A 24,854-nucleotide genomic window follows, 5' to 3' on the forward strand; every position below is an offset into this window, starting at 1 on the left:
ATTTTTTTTAAATAATTAACTGGGTGACCATTCACACCATTTTCTAAAAAAGAATGGTGGTGACTCAAAATCTAAAGAGAAATTAGATTTTCAATGAAAATCCCATGTCTACAATTTTTATATCCAAATTCAATTCACACCACTAACGATTGGTTGCACATCAACCTTAAAAAATCCTTTTTTTTTTTTTGGTATTTTATAACCTCTATTTTAACATACTACTTGCACTCCAATACCTAATATTTAGAGGTTTAAGCTTTATTTTAACTTGTAGCTCTGTATTCTTTGTTTGTGCTCTACTTTGATCGTGTTTTGTGATTGATTTTGTTCGTGTTCTCTTTGACTCCAATTTAATTAAGGCACTAATTTTCTAATCTTTTTCTAGAATTTAATATGAACCTGTATATTTCAAGAAAACGTAACTTTGTAAACATGATTTTAAAACGAAAAAATATTTCTTGCAAAAATGATTGAACTAGCAACAATTTCTTTCAATATAGTTGAGAAAGATAAATAAAAAATAAAAAAAATAGTACAACATCTTTTTTAATTGTTTTTGGAGTAGTGCAAAGGGAAATTTTTAAGTGATGGAGTGCAATTGGTAATGGGTGGTGTGCAACTAGTAGGTCCCAATGAAAAATTCTATAATGAGATTATATCATTAGATTAAATTCCAAACAAAACGCATCCCTAATTTTCACGAAAATCTAGAGGGATGTCTTAAAATGGCTGAAAAATAACACGCTTTGGGAATAATTTCCAGAAAACCCAGCCCCAGATGAGAGAGCAGGAAGCGAAAACTGAAAAGGTCAATGTCCAGTATCGTAATTTTATACTCTTTAAGTCCAACAATAAATGCATCGATTTGTTGGCCAATTACTGTTGACTATCATGTAACTCTTTTACTTTTTTAACTGACACTCGTTTAGTCCAATTTTTTCAAAGGAAGTATCATGAGTTATCGTGGGTGAAGAATTCAAGAAATCTGAAACAAACCTCTCCGGTTTTTTCTTTTTTTCTTGTTTTTTAATGAAAAAAAGTTCTTTTTAATATAGTTTTTAATTCATGCTCTTCACGTTGTGACTCCAATCCAGAATTTCAATTCTACAGACTCAGAAATAATTCTCTCTCTCTCTCTCTCTATTATCGATGCCAAGCTTTTTTCAAGTGAGTCAAACTCACGAAACCCTAGCTTTTGTCTCTTCTTCTCCCTCTCTCTGCCGGCCCGAGAATCTCAAGATCAGGATCTAAAGTTCTGTTTTTTCTAGATATTGATAATAGGGCTTTTATGCTAATAGATTTGAATTTCTTCTAATCGAATCGAAATTCAGTAGGAGTGATTCAGTTATAAGCAATGCGTTTAAGATTCCTAGCAGAAATCGTTCCGATTAGTATTGATTAGCCATGGAAAGGTCGCATTAGATTTGTTTCAACTTCTTTTGATTCTGGTTTCAGTTTGTTTTGATATATGTATCTGAATTCTTAAGCCGGTGATGGTATGGAGTTCAAGAAAGACAAGCTAGTGAGGTACTAATAAGGGTTTCCTGTGTTTTTGATAATTTTATGTTTTTGTTATTGATAATTTTCTGATAAATTTTGTTCTGGTTTGAACTTTTCTAGATTTTATGCTGATGGAAAACAAGTAAAACAACACCCAGAAGTACCATGGGAGAAATTTGATTCTCAACACCTCGAAATTCCGACTCCCGCATACAAGGTTTCGGGTTCTTTGTTGAAATCCGATATCGGGGGGGGGGTGGGGTTCGGAATACAATTCCTGGGAATCGAAAACTTGGGAACTCTAAGGTTTTTCCTGAAGACCATGAGCCATTGAGGCAGAGAATACTGGATCCTGGAAGTGAGCTTGTATTGCAATGGAATCGGGTTTTCCTTTTCTCGTGTTTGGTTGCTTTATTTATCGACCCATTATATTTCTACTTGCCTTCGGTGGGGGTTTTGGAGACTTCTTCGTGTTTGAAGACAGATTTGAATTTGAGAATTGTTGTGACATGTTTTCGAACTATTGCCGATCTGTTCTACTTGTTGCATATGGTCATAAAGTTTAGAACAGCATATGTGGCACCAAGTTCCCGGGTGTTTGGGAGGGGTGAACTTGTAATGGATCCTAAGAAGATTGCAAGTAGGTACTTAAGATCAGATTTCTTTATAGATCTTGCAGCAACTCTTCCTCTTCCTCAGGTATTAATGAGGATGATTTTTATATGGTTATGCTTTTTGTGTTTGTTTTGCTAAGAATCATTAGTTGATTGTTTGCAAACTTACCACAGATAATTAAAATGGACTTCTCTCATGCCATTGTAATTTGCTATTGTTGTGGTTTTAACTAAATCTTCCTATTGGACTTAGACCCATAGCCCAGTTGGTTTGACACATTGCAAAGAAACTTTTAGGTCATGGGTTCAAGTCCAGCTTACCCACAAAAAAAACAAACTAAATCTTCCTATTAAATTATTAGATACAGAGCTAACGAGATTATACAATAAAATAACTTGTTTAGAGAAGTAAAATAAGCAATTTGTTACCATGTGCTTGGGTACTTACATTTTGTTTCACAGTTGATAAGATCCCCTATTTTCTCCTCTTTTTTTGGTATCTAAGTTGTGGTTGGAAGCATTATCCAGCTGAACTATCTGTTCAACTTCATTCCTTCTACTCTACTAGAGAATTGATGAGCAACGGCTGTTACCTTTGCTAATTACCCACTTGGAAGCTATAAGATGGGAAACTTTCTCTAGCATTATAACATACTTTCAATCTCTCTTTATCAATCTGATTTTGATTAATGTGAGAAGCTAAGATGCGCTCTATGAGATGTTATGGATCATGCAGAAAAATACCATTTAGTTTAGAGGAGCCTGTGCTGTCACCAAATGATATTGGAGGTCTTGGCTTAAGGTTCTTGAGAACAAACATTTGAGCTGTCAGGGAAATGGCTTTGGAGCTACATAGCATATCTTGATGGTCCATGATGAGAGTGATCAAAGGCCAATGTGGGAGTAGAATGTAAAGCAGCGTCAACAATGTGGTCGACCAAAAAGATTATTTTGGGGATACAAATCATGGCATTAGATTTTGGAAAGGAATTTTAAGGTTTGCAAAGAATTTCTAGAGGACTTGGAATGTAAAAGGGTAAAAAGAAAGGGAACAGGTTTTGGGAGGAGGTTTGAAGGCTCCTTGGAATTAATGAAATATACAAAGAACTTCTAGAGGATTTCGAATTTAAGAAGATGAAAAGAAAGAGGAAAGACTCTGAGGAACAGGGATAACTTTTTTAGTAAATCCCTATGAAGTCTCCATGGGATGGTGGACCAAAAAGGATCGTCCTTGATAGTTGCATAAATGATGACATTTTCATGTCAAGTATAAGGATGGCTTTCCCTTGTAGTTGCTTTGAGAAGGTCAGGAATGGGGTTTCTTGGAACTCTCTCATGTAGAGGACTTCCCAATAATTGCTAGTTGGATTAATTAGCCAAATTTCTTGGCCATAGTGGAAGAGCTTGATACAGGACGATGTGTGGAGATAAGAAAATATAATTTGATTTAAGCAAAATAAGGGATTTTGGGAAATCTGGTTCGGGATTGGGTCAAGGATTTGATTTAGGATTGGGTAAATCTGATGTAGAATGATGAGGGGATAAGAAAATAGAATTTGATTTAGGAAAAATAGGGGATTTGGTTTAGGATTGGGTAAATCTGATTTAGGACGATGAGAGGAGATAAGAAAATAGAATTTGATTTAGGAAAAATAGGGGATTAAGGGAAATCCGGTTGGGGATTGAGTTAAGGATTTGGCTTAAGATTGGGTAAGGATAGGTAAACCCAAAAGTAAAATATTTTTTTTCTCGCAATTAAAACAATTTCAGTAGGATAGACGAAAATGGTTCAAGGTTAAGAGAAAAGATAAAGTATTCAAGGTTCCAGAATCAAGAATCAAGAAAATCAAGAATAAGGAATTAAAAGAAAATCAAGAAAAATAAAAGAATAAAAAAATAAAATAAAATAAAGATTAGAAGAAAATAATGTTATAGTGGACTCACTACAAAATGACCTCACAAGTCACACCACACCATTAATGAGAATATCAAAGCTTCAGTCTCAATTTTATTCATCATTGAAGAAAATTACAACCAGAAGCAAGTATTTATAATGTTTTTTAAACCTTAAATCTAATCTCAACCATCCAACTAAAATAAGGAGATCCAATGGTTGTAAATAAAACTTAAAATAACTTAAATAAAACAAAAGCAGAAATACATCTATGTCCCAATCCCATAACTTTATTTTCCTTTAATTTTCAGCATATAAAAACTCATTAAAAAATCAATATAAGGTTATCAAATTGCCCCCTAACACCTATATTAACATCATAGGCTAATAAAGTATCAAAATAAACTTAAAAAACATAAAATTAAAGTCCTAAAATAGAAAACTAAATAAAAATTAAAATCTACTCTTTAATATTTGATGCCCCCTCCTTATTGCAAGAAGACAATAAATTTATATGGAAATGAAAAAGGTTCTTTTTTGGTAATCTATCTATCCTTGACGTTTTATTAACTTGCCCTTTTTTTTCTTTCCCACTAAATTAGTTTGAGGAACCCCAATAGGGTGGCATTTTTTGGTTGGACGTTCTTGTTTGATCGATCACTTGATTGGTTCAAGGAGTAATTGTGCCAAATATGTGTTTTTGAACCAAACATTGTGTTGAAATAAATCATCGCCTACAATAGAAGCATCTAGTTACTTTCTTCGCCCTCCAGGCATTCATTGAACCATCCTTGAAATAATGTTTTTGCTCATTCAAAGTTGGAGAATAGATCTTGGCTCAAGATGGAGGATTTTATGGGTCTATCCAAAAAAAAAAAAAAGATGGAGGATTTTATAGAGGATGCTTTATTTTTCTTTACACTGATGCACAAGGAAAGAAAGAAGTAATCATATTTTGTGGACAAATGCAACACCATGAATGAGGTGGTTAAGAGCAAGGTTTAAAATGTCGTTTAAGAGGAATGTTTTGCTCAATTAAAAAATCAAAATAGTCACTGATTTGAAATATTCATAAAAACCAACATTTTAATGATAAATAATGTTAAAAAGTATGTTTTAGGTTATAAAATGACTCTTACAACTATTTATTTTAAGTATTACACATTATTTCACGTTGAGACGCATTATTATACATCAATTTGTGAATACACTAAGTTAGATTAGATTAAAGCATGTTTAATGCTTCGATTTTCAATAAGTTATCAAATACAAGTTCTTGGGTGCAAATCAATTTTATTAAGAAAATAAATCAAGTCCATAATTAAATGAGAAGTTAAGTTGTATCCTAAATAAATATTATGAGAGAAAATTAAAAATATATATAAAATTAAAAGAATTTATCAGTTTGTAAAAGCAAATTAAGATCAAGGCTTCAGATCAAACGCGATGTTCTTAAGACAGATTTCACCTTTGCTTCGGTGCCAACAGTTCGTAGATGTTTGTCTCCTAGGATACAATGATCTATGACAGAGAGGGTAGCACTCCAATCTTTGTTTATCGCGAACTTGAAAATATTCAGTGCTCTCTTTTTAATACATCTCACAAATAATAAATAATGAGAACAATTTAAGTGTAATCGAATAAATGATTTTAGACTCAAGAATTTCACAATATTCTTTTCAAAATAAATTAGAAAAAAAAAAAGAATTAATTGATCTCCTTGGATTAACTCAAATAAATAAACAATGAGGAGTTCCCATTGTTTCAAGGTGTGAAGAAGAGGTATTAAAAATTGGTGTGCCAATAGGCAAAATAAGATCCAACACATTGGTTAGAAAAGGATGTCCCAAACAAGAAGACGTTGGAAGAGTTACAAGAAGTTATAACTTCTTAGGGGGTGATCCCATGGTAAAAATGTAACTTATTAAGTTACTTCCAATAAAACAAAAATAGATTTTCTAATTCAAAAATTCAACACTAGTAACAAATGGATACACTGTCTTTTTATAATTAGAAGATTGTGGCCTCTTTCCTTGTGGATTTCATTTGAGAATGGCTTCTTAAATATAACTCTTTTTGTGCATAAAAACAAGGATTTGAAAGGATTGAAAGTGGATATCGCATTGCTTTTTTTTTTGTAGAAATTTTTCATTTCATTCGAGTCCCTTGTTTTTTGTGTGCAAAGATTCCATTTTTTTTCTCTTTTTCTGGCATTGGTTTGTTTCGAAATGTTTTGGTCAAAATATTCCGACACATACCAATACAAACCAACACCAACCAAAACATTTAATTCTATAAATGTTTCTTATGGGAATGTTAAAAAATCTGTATGTACAAGCCGATATATTCCAATATGATGCGAAATTCGATATTTTGAACTATGGTTGAGATGAGAAAATTCACCATATTTTAAGAGAGAAGTCCTCGGATTCTGCGGAGGTGGAACACAATTCAAATAAGACGATTCAATGGGCATGAAGCAAAATCGAAAGTCGATGGAGGCTGACCGATGTGATTGATCATACTAGGGAATTAGGGAAGTGATGTTCCATAACTATTTACATAATCTAAGGAACAAAAGACATCATGTGCAGATGTGCTCCTTAGCCAAGGATGGGTGTAGATAGATATTTTTTGTCTATTGATAAGTCTTATCTACTGTTGTCAAAAGTTGCACCTAGACTCCGCTTTGGGCACCTAGACCATCCAAGTGCCAAGGCCCCACCCGCTTTAAGCGAGGTTTCAATAAGTGGGTTTAAAATGGTAATTCTATGTAATATTTTTGTAGAAACCATGGTCTTAGAAATACGCAATTAATTTTAGAACATAAGGGATGTCTGTCTCAAATACTCAGCCAAACTCGGAGGGGCATTTCTAAAATTACAAAACATTTGAGATGGGGCATTAAACCACTTGAATATTGGTGGCTACTTGGTTTTTATTTTGCTTACATGTTTGTTGTGTGACTTACTAGTTTGCTTGGTAGTTTGTCTTATATCTTGGTAATGGCATGTTTATATTATTTTTTACTTTTTTTTGGCATGACTTTTACTTCATATAAAAATTGTACATTAATAACTTTTACCACTTATGCGCTGCCAAGGCCCTAAGGGTGTCCCACCTAGCGTTTCTGGCAGCCTTGCTCTTATTACATAATCTTATTATTTTTCATTTTAATGATGTTACTTATTAACACCCACAATCAGGATGAAACTTTAATTTCTCCTCATTTTCCTGTTTATGTTATTTATTTTATTAAAGGTTTGTCGGTTGTGGGAATTGACCATCAGCTAACTGTCAGATTTATTGTGCAGATTCTCATCTGGTTTATTATACCTGCAATTAGAAGCTCCCATGCTGATCATAACAACAATGCCCTTGCGCTGATTGTTCTGATTCAATATATTCCCAGATTATATCTAATTTTTCCGTTAAGTTCTCAAATTATCAAAGCAACTGGACTTGTCACGAAAACTGCTTGGGCTGGGGCTGCTTATAATCTGTTACTGTATATGTTAGCTAGTCATGTATGTAATTTCTGTTTCTTTTCATTTTATTTTATTTTCTTGTTGCTTACATGAAATTAGTTTCTTTGAGGTGTTACGGGCCGACTAGCTATATTCTTTAAATAATTTTTAGAGAGATTTATTGGGCAGACCTATCTGTTGCAATTTTATTACAAAAACTCCCCAACTTTATCAAGTTTGTTACCGAACAAACCTTACTTTATGAATCAGGCTAGCATGACTAACTTAGTAAGATTTCAAATTTAAAACTAAAATTCAACGGTGAAAATTAACCTCTCCAATTTGAATATTCTGACATGGATCCCCACTCCAAGGTTTTCTTTGTAACAAACTTGATAAAGTAAGGTTTGGTGGGCAACAAACTTCATAAAGTAAGGTTCCCTTGGAGTTGTCAGAACTCCAAGGGAGTTTTTGTAATAAAAATGCAACAGTTAGGCCTGCCAGGTAAATCTATCTAATTTTTATTGGTTCTATGATAGTGGGTGGAGTTACAGATTTAATATTTTTACAGGTCTTGGGAGCATCATGGTATGTGCTATCGGTTGAACGGCACACAGCATGCTGGAAATCAAAATGCAGAAAGGAAACTGACCCTTTCAAATGCAAATCCTATTTAGAGTGTGATACTTCTAACCAGGATGATCGCAGGGTTTGGGCTAACAGCACATCTGTGTTTAATGACTGTGATCCTACAAATGATAGTTTCACTTATGGTATATTTGAAGATGCTGTGACTAATAAAGTTGTCTCCTCAAAGTTCCTTGAGAAATACTTCTATTGCCTATGGTGGGGTTTACAGAACTTAAGGTAAGATTCATAAATTTTCTATGTATTGAACATTGCAGTTTGATTCCTCTAATTGTTTCCTAGGTCAGTTTGGAAAGAATTCTATAGGGTTTAGTACAATACTATTAGTATTTCTTACTATTGATTTTTGTTGTTTTATTGGTATTATTTTCATTCTAGTACTGATGGTTCTTTCATTTTGGATTTTGGTTTGTGTATACTATTGGGTTCAACATTTATTGATGTGTTTGTCCTTTGACCAATATGTGTCCACGTAAATGACAATGATAGTTATGTGCCCTTGACGCGACAAATTATAGTTCATCAACATAGTCTCCAAGTTGGGGTTTGGGAATAAGTCAGCAAGGGAAAAATTCTGAAAATGTGAGAAAAAAATGGGGAAAAAAATCAATGGTGTTCTCCTATTATATCTTCAAATTTTTATTAAATTGCAAATACAAATTACCAAAACCTATATTAGTATCATCCATACACCCACAAAAAGTAATCACATTTCTATAACACATTCTAGGTTTATAATGTTCAAAATATAAAATGATTACAATCACGAATCCAAGTCAGGATTCATCAACCGATTTAAAAAATTGAATTCAATGTTCTTGTTATTTGCATCCTAGTTCTTTGATGCTTCATCGGTAAAATGGTTACCATCAGCTTTATCAAGGTCATATCCTCTTACTAGTGTATCATCTACAGCTGATCATCTCCTTTTTTTTACTTTTCATGACTTAATCACAAAGTTCACAATTTAATTACAAAGTTCATAAAGGTTGTGACTTATTGAAACTTCATGATAAATCAGTGAAGAAAAGTCATAATTTAGTCACAAATTCCTCAACAAGGCACCAAATTTGGAGACTATGAACGTATCTCATTCCTCCATTCAATTCTGCCTAAACCCATGTTTTCTATTAGATCAAGTTGGATTCATATCGCTCTCATTACCTCAATCAAGTTGGAAGTTCTAACTTTTGGCTAAATAGTTGATATTCTGATACTTGATTGTGCAAGCAAACTAGTTCATACGAGGTTGGAACAGTTTACATCTTCAAGTGTGTGTATTGTGGGCTTGAAGAAAATTCTATTACACAATTAATTACATTCATGTACGTTAAATCATAACACCAAAAGACACTGGGGAGAGACTATTATAGTAATATTGTTTGCTTTCATGTCATGTGGCTAAAGGGTTACTATCCCTACTTCATTTTGACAAGACAATGCATTGGCATCTTGATTTTTTATTTATTTTTTCTCTATATTTTTGTAGAAAGGCTAATAATGTGCATACCATGTGTAACAGTGTTTTCTTTCTGTCATTCAAAATTTTGATACATATATTTTTCTTGCTTATTTCCTCAGCTCATATGGACAGAATTTGTCAACAAGCACTTTTATTGGGGAAACCTCATTTGCTATACTCATTGCTATTGTGGGGCTGGTTTTATTTGCCCATCTAATTGGGAACATGCAGGTACTTAACAAATCTTCTTACCTTTGAACTTGCAACAGTTTTTATATGTTTTCAAATGACTTTTTTGTTTATCAGGATTCATGGGTTATTTTTCAAGGAGCTTATATTTTAGAAGGAATGCAAGAGTGATAATTAGTCTTCTTTTCTGTGTGTTCATGCCATGAAGTTGGAAATGAACTAAAGTAGTTCACACTTCAACCAATTGGGTGGTTGAGAGAAATTAGCTTAATTTGCTGGATCCATGTTTGTTAGGCTTCTGTTGGTAATTACTGTTTTTTTTTTCTTATTTCTACTTTTCTTGGTACATATTTGATGAACTAAATAGAAGTAGCGAAACTTGGGTAATTATTAACAGTAATTTGCATTAATGTATATTTAGTTGTTAGTCTAGTTAACATGTATTAGTTTCTTGTTTCATTTCAGTTTGTTATTCCACCTTTCCTTCTTTTTTTTTTCAAATGATTTTACAGTACACTTTTAACTTGCCTTGTTTAATGTAGACATACTTGCAATCTATCACTGTGAGGCTCGAAGAGTGGAGACTTAAGCGAAGAGACACTGAAGAGTGGATGAGACATCGCCAACTCCCTCAAGATTTGCGTGAACGTATTCGACGATTTGTTCAATACAAGTGGCTTGCAACACGAGGAGTGGATGAAGAAGCCATCTTGCATGCATTACCTACTGATCTCCGTCGAGACATCCAACGCCACCTTTGCTTGGACCTCGTTCGACGTGTACGACCTTATTCATATATTTAGTTCTATAAATCTAAAGAACGCCATAAGGAGTTCCATATCATGATATTCATTTATGTATTCCCCCTTTTGTAGGTCCCCTTTTTCTCACAGATGGACGACCAACTTCTTGATGCCATATGTGAGCGATTGGTTTCCTCCTTGAGCACTGAAGACACCTACATTGTTCGTGAGGGTGACCCTGTAACCGAAATGCTCTTTATCATCCGAGGAAGACTAGAAAGCTCTACTACAAACGGAGGCAGGACTGGTTTCTTCAACTCAATTATGTTGAGGCCTGGCGATTTTTGTGGGGAGGAGTTGCTTGCATGGGCATTGCTTCCAAAATCCACCATAAACTTGCCTTCTTCAACAAGGACTGTTAGAGCCCTTGTTGAAGTAGAGGCCTTTGCACTACGAGCTGAAGATCTCAAGTTCGTAGCCAATCAGTTTAGACGGCTCCACAGTAAGAAACTTCAGCACACTTTCCGATTCTATTCTCACCATTGGAGAACTTGGGCAGCCTGCTTCATACAAGCTGCTTGGCGTCGGTACATTAGGCGGAGAATGGCGAAGGACATCAGTATGCGGGAGTCGTTTTCTTATGCTTCAACTGAACAAACAGCTGACGAGACAGGGCGAGAGGTAGAAGAGGACTATAGTACTGCCTCGACAAATCCTTCTCAGGCGAAACAGAACTTGGGTGTCACAATATTGGCTTCTAGGTTTGCTGCAAACACAAGGAGAGGAGCTCAGAAAACCAAGGGTGGTGTTGAGATGCCTAAGTTACAGAAACCTGAAGAACCAGACTTCTCTGCTGAACCTGATGAAGATGACTAGTGCTTGCTTGACTTTGCTGGAAGTATATACCGTCCATATCTTTACCACTGAGAGTAACGTTTTGGATGTCGATAGGTAAACCCCACCTCTGGAAGGGGGGTTGAATTTCAAATATGTATACATGAATTGAAGTCATAGATGCTGATTGGTGTAGTGTTCTGAGATTTATATAATGTTTGGTACATTGGTATCTGAGTGTAGTTTTATGTCTAACTTGCTGAAACTTGTGGGTTATATAGGTAAGAGGCATGGAGGGTTAGAAGCTGTGGCGTCACTGAGATGTTCAATGTTCAATTGGGCCAATTCTGGGTTTAAGAATGTTATGAATTGTGTGATAAAAAACCATTTCAATGTTTGGGGAAGTCTCTCAATATGTTGATGGTTGTGCGAAAGTCACTTCAATGGGGAACTCATCCGAGTCATCTTTCCAATTAAAATTATTTATGTTTAAATTATTATAGTTTTCATAATTTGAAGTGCATTAGTAATGTTCAATCATAAAACTCTTTTTTTTTTTAAATTCTTACAACAAACATTGAAATCAATAAATAAATTAAAATAGAAACACATTTACTTTTATAAGAGAGGTAAAACCTGGCAGAGTTGTTATGAACATGACCAAGAAATTGAAATTATCAGATGAGCAATCTTGGATCTTGGATGAGTCAATTTGATGGACAACTCCCATTGACTTTCTCCCAATTGGCTTCGAGATCAATGTGTTTTTAAACTATGCTATGAACCATTACATGCTTCGAAGTTCCGTGTTGTGTTGAAGAAATATTCTGATTTTGGTTGAGATCATAATGAAATGTTGAATACTTGAGGAATGTTCCAAAATGTCTCCAAATGTTTGGGTTGGAACCATTTTGATTTTTCTCGTCGAAATGAGTCTTTAAACCTTAAACCATTGCAGGATCGGTTACAATGTCTTTTAAGGAGACATCATACTTGACAATCATGGTTTCAAGTCCCGACCTAGCTGAATCCTTCCGATTTCTTACTGAGAAGAGAAAGAGAGAAGTAGCCTGTTTACATTGTTATGTACATTATAAAACTAAAAATTACAAATTCCTTCAACCCGACAAAAAAAAAAAAAACAGATAAAACTCTCGGATGGTGGATCTGAATACAAGATGGAAAATAAAAATATCCCTCGACATCATTATAAACAAAGTAATCTTACAGAGTACACCGTCATATATTTCGACCCCACTGCCTTGGTGCCATAAGTAGCTTTTCCTTTTATGGGCTGTACTTGTCAATGTCGTAGAATTCTATGTTCTTGTACTTCTGTGATATAATCTCAGCTTGAACTTTTCTTGCTGTGTCAGTTGCACACCCTACAAGAATGAGAACAGAAGTGCCAGCAAATCCACGGAAAGCAGTCAAGTGTGTGATTTGTTCAACCACAGCAGGACCTGCCGCAAGTACTGCCAGAAAGGCAGAACCCAAAACTGATATTCGGCTAAGAACCTGTGTTTCAACCAAAAGCTTTAGTAAACCAGACACTCAGGCCATACTTTTCATTGGGTGCATTATGTCGGGCAGTGACGGCTTTGATTTGGGTATGCCTTGCTCCTTAACACTTTGGGAATCAACTAAAATATAAAAGCAATTATGTCCCAAAAAATTATAAACTTGCACATTAATGGATCTCTTGGATAGTTCAAGATGAAGATGTTTTAAAAGGAAAAAAAAATTGTGAGGACAATAGGAAATGCTTTGTGAAACTGAATGTTGGATGATGAAGAAAGATGCAAATAGATTGAGCATACCATGGATGAATAGATAGACCCCGAAAGACACAATTAGAAGTGAACATATTTGTGAAAATGTAAGAATAGCCCAATGGGTGATAAAGTCGATTGAAGTGGTCTGCTTACGTGCAACGAAAGCTAGTTACTAAAAATAATATATGAATACATGATAGGTTCCTCGTTGCATCTTATCTACTAACAATTTAATTTCCATATAGCATTTATAACTATTAATTATTTTGTTGAATTTTTTGGTATAAATTAATTATATATTTCATGGAAATTAAAATATTGTTGTTGTGTTTCCATTTGGCCACGAAGAAATGGAAAGTCTTAGAACTAAATCATGAAAAAAAAAATGTCTAAATTTTAATACCATGTTTATCTGTACAAAAGGACACTAGTCTTAGGCATGAGAAGTAAATGAATATTAATCCAAATATTTGAATCTTTCTATAAGGTAATGTTAATATGTTCAATTAATGTTGAAAGTGAGTAAATGTATGCTGGTGTTAGGCCTCATATATTGTACTGCTTCACCCCACAATGAACAAGTGTTCACATCAATTTGGCACAATGTCTTGGATAGCCTAAATCAGTATGAAATTGACTATAAAATATGAATAAAAGCAGCTCATTAATGAATGAATGATCCAGATGAATGCATTAATGCACCGCCCAAATGATCTAAGGTGAAGGTGAAGGCATCACCAAACGCTACGTTGCTTAGCATCACTTTTACATTAAGGAAGAGAGACTTACTGTTTTAAGAAATGCAGCTGTGCTTTTCCCAGGTCGCACGAGTGGGACCGATGCACCTTGGCGCTTCAACTGTTCGCTGACATCATCAGGGTCCAATTGTAGAAAAGTGTAGTAGTAATTGAAGAAGGCTATGAATAGTATATTGGTAGGGAGATAAAGAGGACCTACAACAAATTAATTTGGTCAGGCTTTCGATTGATTGGAATGTTCTTTATACAAGCAATCAGAACCCTAACAACCAAATACTTTGACAACTAAGATGCCTCGATATGGATGCAAATACAGACACCAACATGGAAAATGGGAATACATCTCATTGATTCTCAAATCCAAATATGAATATGGGTATCCAATCCAATTGTTGATACAATCATTATCATCAAAGCCTTATCCCAAAAAAAAAATGAGGTCGACTAAATGAATCTTATTCCTACATTCCATTCTATCTAACGTCATGCCACAGTGCTTTATTTTTTTTAACAATTCCAGGTTCAAGGATTGCTAGCTCAAGTTGATGGCGTCTTTAGTAAAATTATTCATAAAGACTCACCAAAGCCAAGGTTACTAAACCTCTGTACTGACTTTATAAGGTAAATTACACTTTGTCCCCGTGGTTTGGCATAATTCCAGTTGACCCCCTAACATTTTGACGATTAGACTTATTTTATCTTTGTTATACAAAAAGATAAATAAATTTTAAACTTATAAAAATGTCCCCATCTAAGCATTCACAAATAAACCCATTTTTTCAAATGGATATTTTTGTCTATAAAAAGTATAACAGTTAAAAAAGGATAAAAAGGTCTTTATAAAAAATAAAATCATTTTTTAACTGTTTGGATGACAGCAAGTCGATGGAAAGGGCGTAAGTGAAACTTTCAGATAACTATAGGAGAGGAAAGTGCAATTGTCAAAATGTCAGGGGGTCAACATGGAATTATGCCAAACTACAGGGAGTCAAAGTGTAATTTACCCAATATATATTCACATAATGGGAGTATTTAGACCAAATAATTTTGTAAGAAACCTAAGAAACGGTTTGGGTTTAATAATAATATTCCTCTTCCATACTTTTTAGAAGATAAAATTACAAAGGCGAAGGATTTACCTCCCGGACTTAAAGCAACTGCAGCATTTTTCAAAGCAGCTAGACCAGTGAAGCGTGCTAGGGTACCAGGGAGAGCCAATGATGATGTAGAAAATATGATTGGCATCACTCCAGAACTATTCACCTGCTTAACCAGAAGCAGGAGACTCAAATGGAAAATGTTATATACGTACATAAATATTTAATACATCAACTCAAATACAAAAATAAAGAGATCCATGACATGAAGCACATGAAACTGAGAGAAGGCTGCACTATGTGGAGACATTCAGAACCATGTTTAACCAAAGCTAACTTTTACTTGAATTCAAGTTCAAGTAGTTCAGCATCAAATCCACGATCATTTTATATCAAATTGGTCCAAAGTTAACCTCATGAGGTTTCTCTTTCACAGTTCTACAGTCACACATTTATATCAATGCTAACTTTTTATTTATTTTATTGACAAATGAAACCGATTTCCTATTAAAAATACACTATCCATTTAAATTTTAATAAGATAGCTGCTATTGGCACCCCAACTTTTACCTATTACACCCCAATTTAAAAATAAAAAAAAACAATGGTTGAGAAAAAGTAAAAGTTGGGGTCTCAATATTTGTTAGATTTAGGATTTTATGTGGGCCAAATCCTAATTGTAAACAACTGTTGTGAATGTGTTATAATGCTTTGTAATTTTGAGGTAATAACTCGAACCAAACTTTTGTAATGCTTGAATGGTGTGTTTTGATCTTTAATTAGGGTGTGATAAATAATTAAAGAAATTGGGGTGTAATAATTAGAAGTTGGGTGCCAATAGCAGCTCTCTTTAATAATAAGCTTGTGTGACATTGTGTATGTGTGGTGTGAGTGATTCCATTAGTAGGTCCAAGCTTTTCCATAACAAACTTAGCATGACGGACTATTCTTATATCCATGAAGCAACTTTTTTAAGCAGAACTCCAAACTACTAAAAATGAAACGTGGGTGAGCAAGAACCCAATGCACAAACCTTGAAAGGAAGGTAAGCAGATTTTTGAAGCCCTCCACTACTAGTGTTGTATCTTGAAGCATAGTTAAGTGGGATTTTTCTCTCAGCTTCCTGAAACAATTTGTTGAGTCAAATGTTAGGACAACCCTTGATCCCACTAAACTAAATTGAACATATGGGCTAGAACTTACCTGGACATAAACAATACCAAGAACTAATACAAAGAAGGAAAAGACAATGGTGAGGAGTCCAATGTAGTTCCCGTCCTGAAATGCCTCCGCAGCAGTCCTACCAAATGATGCAGGCAGGTAAGATATAATGCTTGTGAAGATCAAAAGAGATGTACCATTCCCGAGTTTAAGGTCAGTGATCCGTTCCCCAATGTAAGTAGTAAGTATTGATCCAAGGGTTAAAAGTGTCACAGACGAGAGCACCCATTGTGTACTGAAGTCATTGACATAGGGACGAAGGTAAAGTATTTGACCAATAGCCTGCCACGAAAATTATAAGGGATTACTAAAAATGTAATTACAAAGATAGACAAAAATAGTGTATGATAAAATTACATCTTGTTTGGAAATACCGTCCCTTTTCATGATATAAAGTCTTTGTGTTTTACGGGGTGTCATTAATTTTTTAAGAGTGAAAACCAACACCTATTCTAGGTGCTCAGCTTTCTCTGCCTGATCTATAAGTTCCAATGATGGGTGTTTCAATGATTTTTTGTGTTGCTAAGGAAATGCAGTTCTTTCCAAGTTGATTCTATTAGTTCAAGAAAAGGTCTGAATTAGTAAGGGCAATTAACTCTTCACCCAAACTTTTGTATTCATTCAACTCATTAGCATAAAGGAAATCAAGAAAACATGCCAGTCCAAATTACTCAAAACTGAAATAATAAGTTAAGTGGATAACTTGTACATCATTGATTTGAATTAAGTTTGCAAGGGAAAAAAATAGACACTACTATTTTTTGGATGGCCACGTGGCATGGAGAATATTGGCATCTACCTGGATAAAGAGGTTTCCCTTATTTAGGGAGTTTCTGTATAAGTAGGACTCCTAATTAGAAGAGAATTTGGGATGGAATTTTTTTTTTCCGGATAGTTGCTATTTTACCGTGTTTGGGATTCCTATTTGGGGGATTCTAAATTCTATAAAATGGGGGGAAGCCATGTAAAGAAGGAGGAAAATCAGTGGTATAGGGAGCTATGTAAAGGAGAAATCGGAGGGGACAGTGGGAATCGATTCAACCGTTTGGCATTATTATTACTAATCGGTAAAATCCATATCTGTAAATGTAAAAAAAAGAAAAAAGGGGAGAAGAATTCTTTTTATGGTAAAAAATTCATTAATCTCAGTTATTTCGCAAGAAGAAAAAGAAAAAAAGAAGGGTTCTGTTGAATTTCAAGTATTCAATTTCACCAATAAGATACGGAGACTTACTTCACATTTGCAATTGCACAGAAAAGACTATTTATCTCAGAGAGGTCTACGGAAAATTCTGGGAAAACGTCAACGGCTGCTGGCTTATTTGTCAAAGAAAAATAGAGTACGTTATAAAGAATTAATTGGGCAGTTGGCTATTCGGGAGCCAAAAACTCGTTAAGTTAATTTGACGATTTGAATTACTTTATTTTTTATTTATTTTATATTTATTAGATCTTGAATTTGGATGAACTTCGTTTCGTTTTCAGCAATTCATGGAATAATGAATCGGGAAAAAAAATATAACTGCGGTAGGGATAGGGGAAAAATTGTAGATAAGGAATTGGAAATTTGTAATGTAATCGGAGTCGGGATGTATGTAATCAGAGTCAAAAACTTGTAATTGGATAGAAATATAGTGGATTGGTTCTCCACAAGTCTAGTGACGTAGTCCGCGAACTAAGATGAACCCCGTCAACATATGGTGTTCATGTTCTTGTTCTCTTTTTGTGATTTTTGGTTCGGTTTGACCACACAGTTATTATTTTAATGAGGCAATTAAACCCGCCCTCACATGGTCAATACGTAACAAACAATATCAAGTTTATAATAAAAAAATTAAAAAAAAAATTGGTACAAACAATACAGAATTTCTTACTTGTACTACAGCGAATCCAACGGAAGCATAACGAGTATACTGAAGAATTTTCTTCCTTCCGGCTTCACCCTCTCTTTTCTGAAGCTCTTGTAACTTAGGGTAAACCTGAGTAAGAAGCTGGAACACAATCTGTGCATTTATAAAAGGAACAATACCAAGAGAACATATCCCAAGTCGACCAATGCCTCCACCAGAAAATGAATCTAGAGTACTTAGGAAACTATTCTGATCCAAATTACCAGCAAAAGCTGCTTGATTGACCCCACCTAATGGTACATATATTCCAAGTCGGGATAGGGCTAAAAAACCTAAGAGTTTGAGGAACTTTCCGGGTAGCGGGCCTTTAAAGAAATCACCAAAATCAATAGAACTATCCTCGATTGCGGCTGCAAATATCGAGGGTAACTTAGTTAAGGGCTAAGGAATAAATACCCATTATTTGAAACTTGAAGTTCATTAAGGGTGAGCTAGAACTAACCTGCCGCTCCCCGAGTTGACGAAGATTTTTCCCTTCTTGTACTTGATGTGCTCTCGAACGTTTGGGAAAACAAGTCTACAACACGTTCCCAAGCCGTGTTAAGACCCAAAGATGTATCTGAATTGATACACAATGGATCAAAATCTGAGCCATCATATCTGACAAGAAACTCCAATTAACAAGACAAAGGAATTATGGCCACAAAAGCAAAGTAAGCATATTTCGAGCAATGATTCAAGAATAGGGAAACGTGGAGACAAGAAAAGTTTAAATACACTCAAGTTTAACATAAAATTAATTTTATAGAAAGCTCAATGTTTGTTAGGGCAACATATCCTAGAATTGCAATATGTTTACAACATTTATTACACAAGTTAATGACAAATTTGGGTTTTTTAAATGGGAAAAAATTTTAAAATTCTTAAAAACTCTGGCAAACCACCGAATTGATCTGAAGACGCTTAGTACGTTGGATCATTCTATCTAAAGCTCACTGAGAAAAAGGAAATAGAATTCTATCACTTAAAAATCTCGATATGTAGAGAAATACTAATTAAAAGCTTCCCCAAAGAACAGTTCTCTATCATCTATGGGGATTTATCTCCTTAACAACTCACCAATCAAACTCAATGGATGAGGAAATATGAATGATGGACATTTATGATCCTAGATTCATTTACAGTAATACCTCTCAAAACTAACATCTTTGGCGGATGAAATTTATATCGATTATATGCTAAATAGGAATGATAGACAATTAGGATCCTAGACCCATTTACAACAATACCTCTCAAAACTAACATCTTTAGTGGATGAAATTTATATCACTTTCGAGAGGTTATCTGATTCGAAATTTAACCATGCGAGCGTACACAAAATTTTCTCTAAAACAACAACCAAGCCTTACCACAAAGATTTTCAGGTTGGATAAACGAATTCTATTCCTCCATTTCTCTAAAACCTCTCCCACTTTGAGGGGATACAACTAAGAAGATTACAATATCCTCAAAAAATCAAACAGTTTCAAGGATACCAAACGTTTTATGCTTCCCTTATCCCTATTATTCCTCCAAACAAAACAACAGAACTCTTTATCCTGGATTTAGTCTATATAGGGAAGACCCACCCTTGATTCCAAACATTCATCTCTATCTCTGAAAATTTGTGGTCTATTTTGATTGTCATTTTATACCAAAAATAAGATATTTTATCAATTTTTTTTCAAGAAAAATTAAAATCCCAACAGACCCTAAACATTGTGCAGAAGGTACTTAGATTCAAAATAAGCGAAATTATACAAATAATTCAATGACCCATTTGGGAGAAGAATTCGAAAACCAATTTGGAACATTAAATTAAAAAGGCTTTTGGAGAAGAGATGACAGATGGGTTTGAGAGAGAAACTAGAGTAAAGCCGTACCTTCTGTTGAAGGGAAGACTGAGATTCCATGTGGGGTTATTGTTGGGTTTCCTCTCGACAGTGAAGCTCGCTCTGAAAGTCGAATTTTTTCGTGAATTTGGTGAGGTTTTATTAGGAGTTCGAGAGAAAGATGAGTGATTGAAGAAGACCAGTGAAGAAGAAGCTGCTTCTCTGACCATTAACAACATTATCGCTCTCTTCTCTGCCTTCGTTTCTTTTTTTTTACTTCTGTTCTAACGTTATTGGGATAGAGCAGTGGAAATGGGGATGAATTTTCTGGAGGGGAACACTAAATCTCTTCTCTGGGACAATTTTTTTTTTTTCTTTCACTTGGCAGCTGAGGTGGCATTATCAAGGCGTTTTGTTACCGAAGCATCATACGAATCTTGGATTTGATCCGACAAGAATTGGATAGGGTCTTGGATTAAAAAAGATCCTATTTGATATACCAAATACAATTAAACCTCATACATTCAATCAAATAATATATGTTATATAATTTCCACAATTCCTTAATTTTACAGGTGGGACCTCATCGGATCTGGACATGGTTAAACCAGAATTGATCAGATAGGCTATCAAATTGGATCTTTATTGGAATCCAAATTCTTGATCTATTGATCTGGTTATTGATGGGCCTAATCCTCTTTACCACAATTTAGTTGGCTTGGGAGTGGATCCTCTGCACCATATGTTTATTTATTTATTATTAAAAGTAAGTGTGTGTGTGTGTGAGAGCAGATCTTCTTTAAACACATATTCCCTGTAGCACTTCTTCTATGATCTATAAAACATTATATTGAAGAAAATAACAATTCAGTCATCTTGACTCATGGTTTATTTAGGGGTGTCAATGAGTACCCATTTAACTAAAACAGCATCATAATTGAAAACTTTGGTTCTGATTCCCTTTTTGTTGGAAGTAATTAAAGATGAGTATAAAATGAAACTGAATTGACAGGAATCAGAATTGTTAGGTTCTATCTAATGGGTATCCGGAACCAATTTATTTTGCCATTTCCTTTTATATATTATAGATGATTTAAGATATTCTTTTATTTCAAAATTAATGCATGTTTTATAAAGTTCTTCAATTTTCTTAAAAAATATCTTATTGAACTTAAAATGAGCTCTCTCTTCTTAAATTTATTACAATTGAATAAGATAAAATTTTTATTTTTGAAAAAAGTCATTAACTTATATCTTTAGTATAATAAATTATAACTAAATTGATAAATTTGTGGGTAATATACTAATTCTTTTAAAGGAAAAAAAATTTATAATAATTTAAGATATCTTTTTTTTTCACATTCGATTCTTGAGAATCAAAACCGATGGGTACCCGTGATTTTGGGTGCTTCTAGAACCGACAAGAATCAGAAGCGAAGTAAATATAATAGTTATGATTCTAAGTTCCTTATGAACCGACCCATAGACACGCCTAGTTTAGATTAGATTTTAAAAAAAATTTAAATTTTAAATTTTTTAAAGCTTTGATCAAGTGTTTGAAAATGGACCTTTGCTGAACTCCTAAATTTAAATGATGGTATAAATTATTATTTTTTATAAATTTTAAAAATAGTTATTATTATTATTTTAGCAAAATTTTGATAAAATTATTTATTTTCTCTAAAATTTGTTTATCCATATGTTAATCTAAATTAGCATTGTCTTACTTTTAATTTATTTTATCTCTATAATTTCAAGTTGTGTTTTAATTTATGTAATGTGTTGCAATACATTCCAAAAATTACAATCTATGTCTGACATGTTTAATGCCCTAATGATTTGTCATTGTGCTTCTTTTTAAATAGGGGCTTTTAGTGTTTTGGGCTCCTAACTTTCACAATTTAGGATTTCAGATCCTAACTCTTTTAAATTAGCATTTTACCCTTATACCTTACCAAAAGATCAAAATACCCCTCAACCTTGTCAGGTTTGACTTGGGAGTTCGTTGCTTAGACCTGAAACTTAATACGTAGCAGTTAGTACGAACAATTTTACATAAAACTTTTCATTGAAGCTTACTTCATCATTTTTACACACACTTTCCTTCTCCATGAAACTTCAGTTATAGGTATTTTGCTATATCCTCCAATTTTATACTTTTAGGTTATTAGTATATTTGTCGTCCCTCCATTTTTACAGGATTAATAGCAGTGAAGTTCTATTTTTATGTAACAAAGCTTCTGGTATAGTCCAATCTCCATACTTTACATCCATTTGTCTTATCTTCCTCATAGTAAAAAAATGTAAAAATAAAATAAAATAAATAAGATTAACAATTTTATTATTTAAAACAACAACTTTAAATATGTGTCTCGCTTTCATGAAAATACATTATGTTTCAGTAAAAAAATTTCTTTTTTTATTTATTACTTAAATAGAAAAGGAAATTGTTTTACATCATCACTTTTGTTTATTTTCATTGAAGTTTGGTATTGCTTGCAGTTGTAATAAAGAATATATAGTTAAGTATCTCATTTCCCCATGACGGATGGCATGACGATATACACATGATGCCTTTATAAAGTCTGATATTATTAGATAATGCACTACATTACAAATAAATTACACTACGGTACAAAGGTAATATACTTCGTTACAAAGACATTTTCTTATTCTTCAATTACATCATCTTCTTTTCTTTTTAAAATATTCTTCTTGTTTGTTGTATATTTATTTTCAATCTTTTTCTAAAATCTCTTTTCCATCTAAAATCTTCTTCTTTTTTTGTTACAACAACTTCACTATTTTTTTTTTATTGATATCAAATTGATGTGACATATTAGGGATACATTACACATCTGAAAAGATGTGCGACGACTCAGCATGACACGATGATATACACATGATGCCTTTATAAAGTCTGATATCATTAAATAATGTATTACAAATAAATTACGCTACGATACAAAGGTAATGCACCTTGTTACAAAGACACATTTCTATTTTTCAATTACATCTTCTTCTTCATTTCTGTGTTTTCAATTTTCTTCTAAAACCTCTTCTTCGTGTGGAATCTTCTTCTTCATTTTCAATATTCTTTTTCTTTGTATTTACATCTTCTTCTTCTATTGGTCTCAGTTCAAACCTCAAATGTACAATGACGGTTGCGATGCAACTTTTCAAACCCCATCTCATTTTTTCGACAAAAGCCTTAAGCTAAGACAATACCTGTATTGTTTTTCTAGTCTGAAATTCAATTATTCTAGTTAAAACTTTAACAAAAATGATTGTGAGGTGAGAAAATATATTATATGATGAAAAGGTATAATAATTACACCTATAAAAGATAGCAATAGGTTTAACGTCATATTAGGGTAAAAAGGCATTTTGGGCATAAAAGTATATTTTTTGCTTATGTGACAACTTTTGAGTGTAACATCCTAATTCAGAAGAGATGAAGCTTGAACTCTTAATTTATGAAAGTTAAGAGTCCGAGACACTAAAAAAACCTTCTAAATACTTGATTAGAGGCTTTTTTATTATGTTACCCAAGCAACCATCCAAAAGGAGAAATTGGACATCAGATTTCATTACATTACTAATGTTTTTCATCGAAAATCTTTGAGACTTCTTTCATATGAAGTTTCATCATTATGTAGTAATAAAAATAAAATAAATAATTAAATTTATATTATAAAATAGAACAATGGACCCCATTCCCTTTATTTCCCTATAAAGAGGGATTGGGATTTAATCTTGCATGAATATCAAGAATAACTTTTAACTTTATTATCTTTCCTCTTCTGTTACTTTTCAAAAATGTCATTCCAATTGTATTCCCTTTCCTCTTTTAATTCCTTTCCAAGAATACCCTTCAAACTTTATTTCCTTTCTTCTTTTAACCCTTTTCCAAGAATATCCTCCAACTTTGCTACATTTCCTCTTCTCCCATCTTTTTTAATAATATACCTCCAATTTTATTATCTTTCCTCTACAACCCACATTCTAATAATACATCTCCAAATTTATTGCCTTTCCTCGCCTACCCCCTTAACCCCATGCTGTCAAGCAAACTCCAATAATCTAACAATGTAGCAAAATTCTCCACCAATTTTTTTTTCTACTTCTAGTGTTTCCATCTAAAAAATAAAACATTTCAAATAAAAATTAGTAGAAGATAAATCACCCCCGTAATAGTCTTCAATCCTATCACAATGTGTTGGGGATGGAAGCGACTTGGCCATCTCCCTTCATGATACTTTTTTTTTCCAATATTATCATTAACTTCCATGAGTACCCTTTCTAACATGGCATTTGCCTTTTAATTAAGTTCAATATAAATGTCAAAGATGATGGCTAGACAAGAGGCTTTACCAACAAAGGGTTCAACAATGCCACACAGGCTCCTGCTTGACTTTTAAGTGAACCAAGAAAATAAAAAATAAAGAAGCTACATCAATCTATTTTTCAGTGGAATCATAAGAAAAAAACATGATCTTCCATTGCAGACTAATACTAAATGACATCCCTCCCTTTGTAGAAAATCGTTGGGCTTACCCATTAGGGATTAGCTGAAATGGTAAGGCACGAGTAGATTTACTCTCTAGGTCATGACTTCGAGTCTCTATATGCTCCTCCATGTAAAGTGACTACATATCCATTATAACATGTGACAGGGTAAGATGGTGCATGCGGCCCTAGTTAGACCAGTTTCACCAAAGGTGAAGATACTCCCTGGGCTACAAAAAAAAAAAAAATCGTTCTGTTTTCTATTCAAAATTCCATTTTTTTTTTCTACTTTCCTAAAAATCCCATCTTCTCTTATAGTTTGAAAGTTTAGTCTATCATCTAAAGATTACTGACTTTGAGTAGGGAAAATCAAATGTTTTAGGCTAAATGTTGAAGACGCTGCATCCAAATCATTTTCTATT

General features: G+C 33.6%; 2 protein-coding genes across 2 annotated transcripts; one reads left to right on the top strand and one right to left on the bottom strand.

The window, feature by feature from the left end:
- The first annotated feature begins 898 nt into the window (after positions 1–898).
- On the top strand, positions 899–12,502 carry LOC147392842 (cyclic nucleotide-gated ion channel 17-like). The gene is given in 8 exon segments (XM_086456585.1): positions 899–1,527; positions 1,621–1,763; positions 1,766–2,199; positions 7,323–7,535; positions 8,047–8,342; positions 9,705–9,816; positions 10,317–10,553; positions 10,650–12,502. Coding segments are annotated over 8 exon segments (2,208 nt in total). The 5' UTR covers positions 899–1,498; the 3' UTR covers positions 11,394–12,502.
- On the bottom strand, positions 12,373–20,249 carry SCY1 (SECY homolog 1). The gene is made up of 8 exons (XM_086456587.1): positions 19,975–20,249; positions 18,555–18,712; positions 18,077–18,462; positions 16,185–16,484; positions 16,015–16,104; positions 15,024–15,147; positions 13,916–14,079; positions 12,373–12,869 (listed from the first exon to the last, which is right to left on the bottom strand). The coding sequence occupies exons 1-8, from the start codon at positions 20,160–20,162 to the stop codon at positions 12,639–12,641; spliced, it is 1,641 nt and encodes a 546-aa protein (XP_086312713.1). The 5' UTR covers positions 20,163–20,249; the 3' UTR covers positions 12,373–12,638.
- Between the last annotated feature and the right edge of the window lie 4,605 nt (positions 20,250–24,854).

Source organism: Akebia trifoliata, chromosome 10 (assembly GCF_017979445.1).
Source record: "Akebia trifoliata isolate Shusen 1 chromosome 10, ASM1797944v1, whole genome shotgun sequence".
NCBI classification, from domain to species: domain Eukaryota; kingdom Viridiplantae; phylum Streptophyta; class Magnoliopsida; order Ranunculales; family Lardizabalaceae; genus Akebia; species Akebia trifoliata.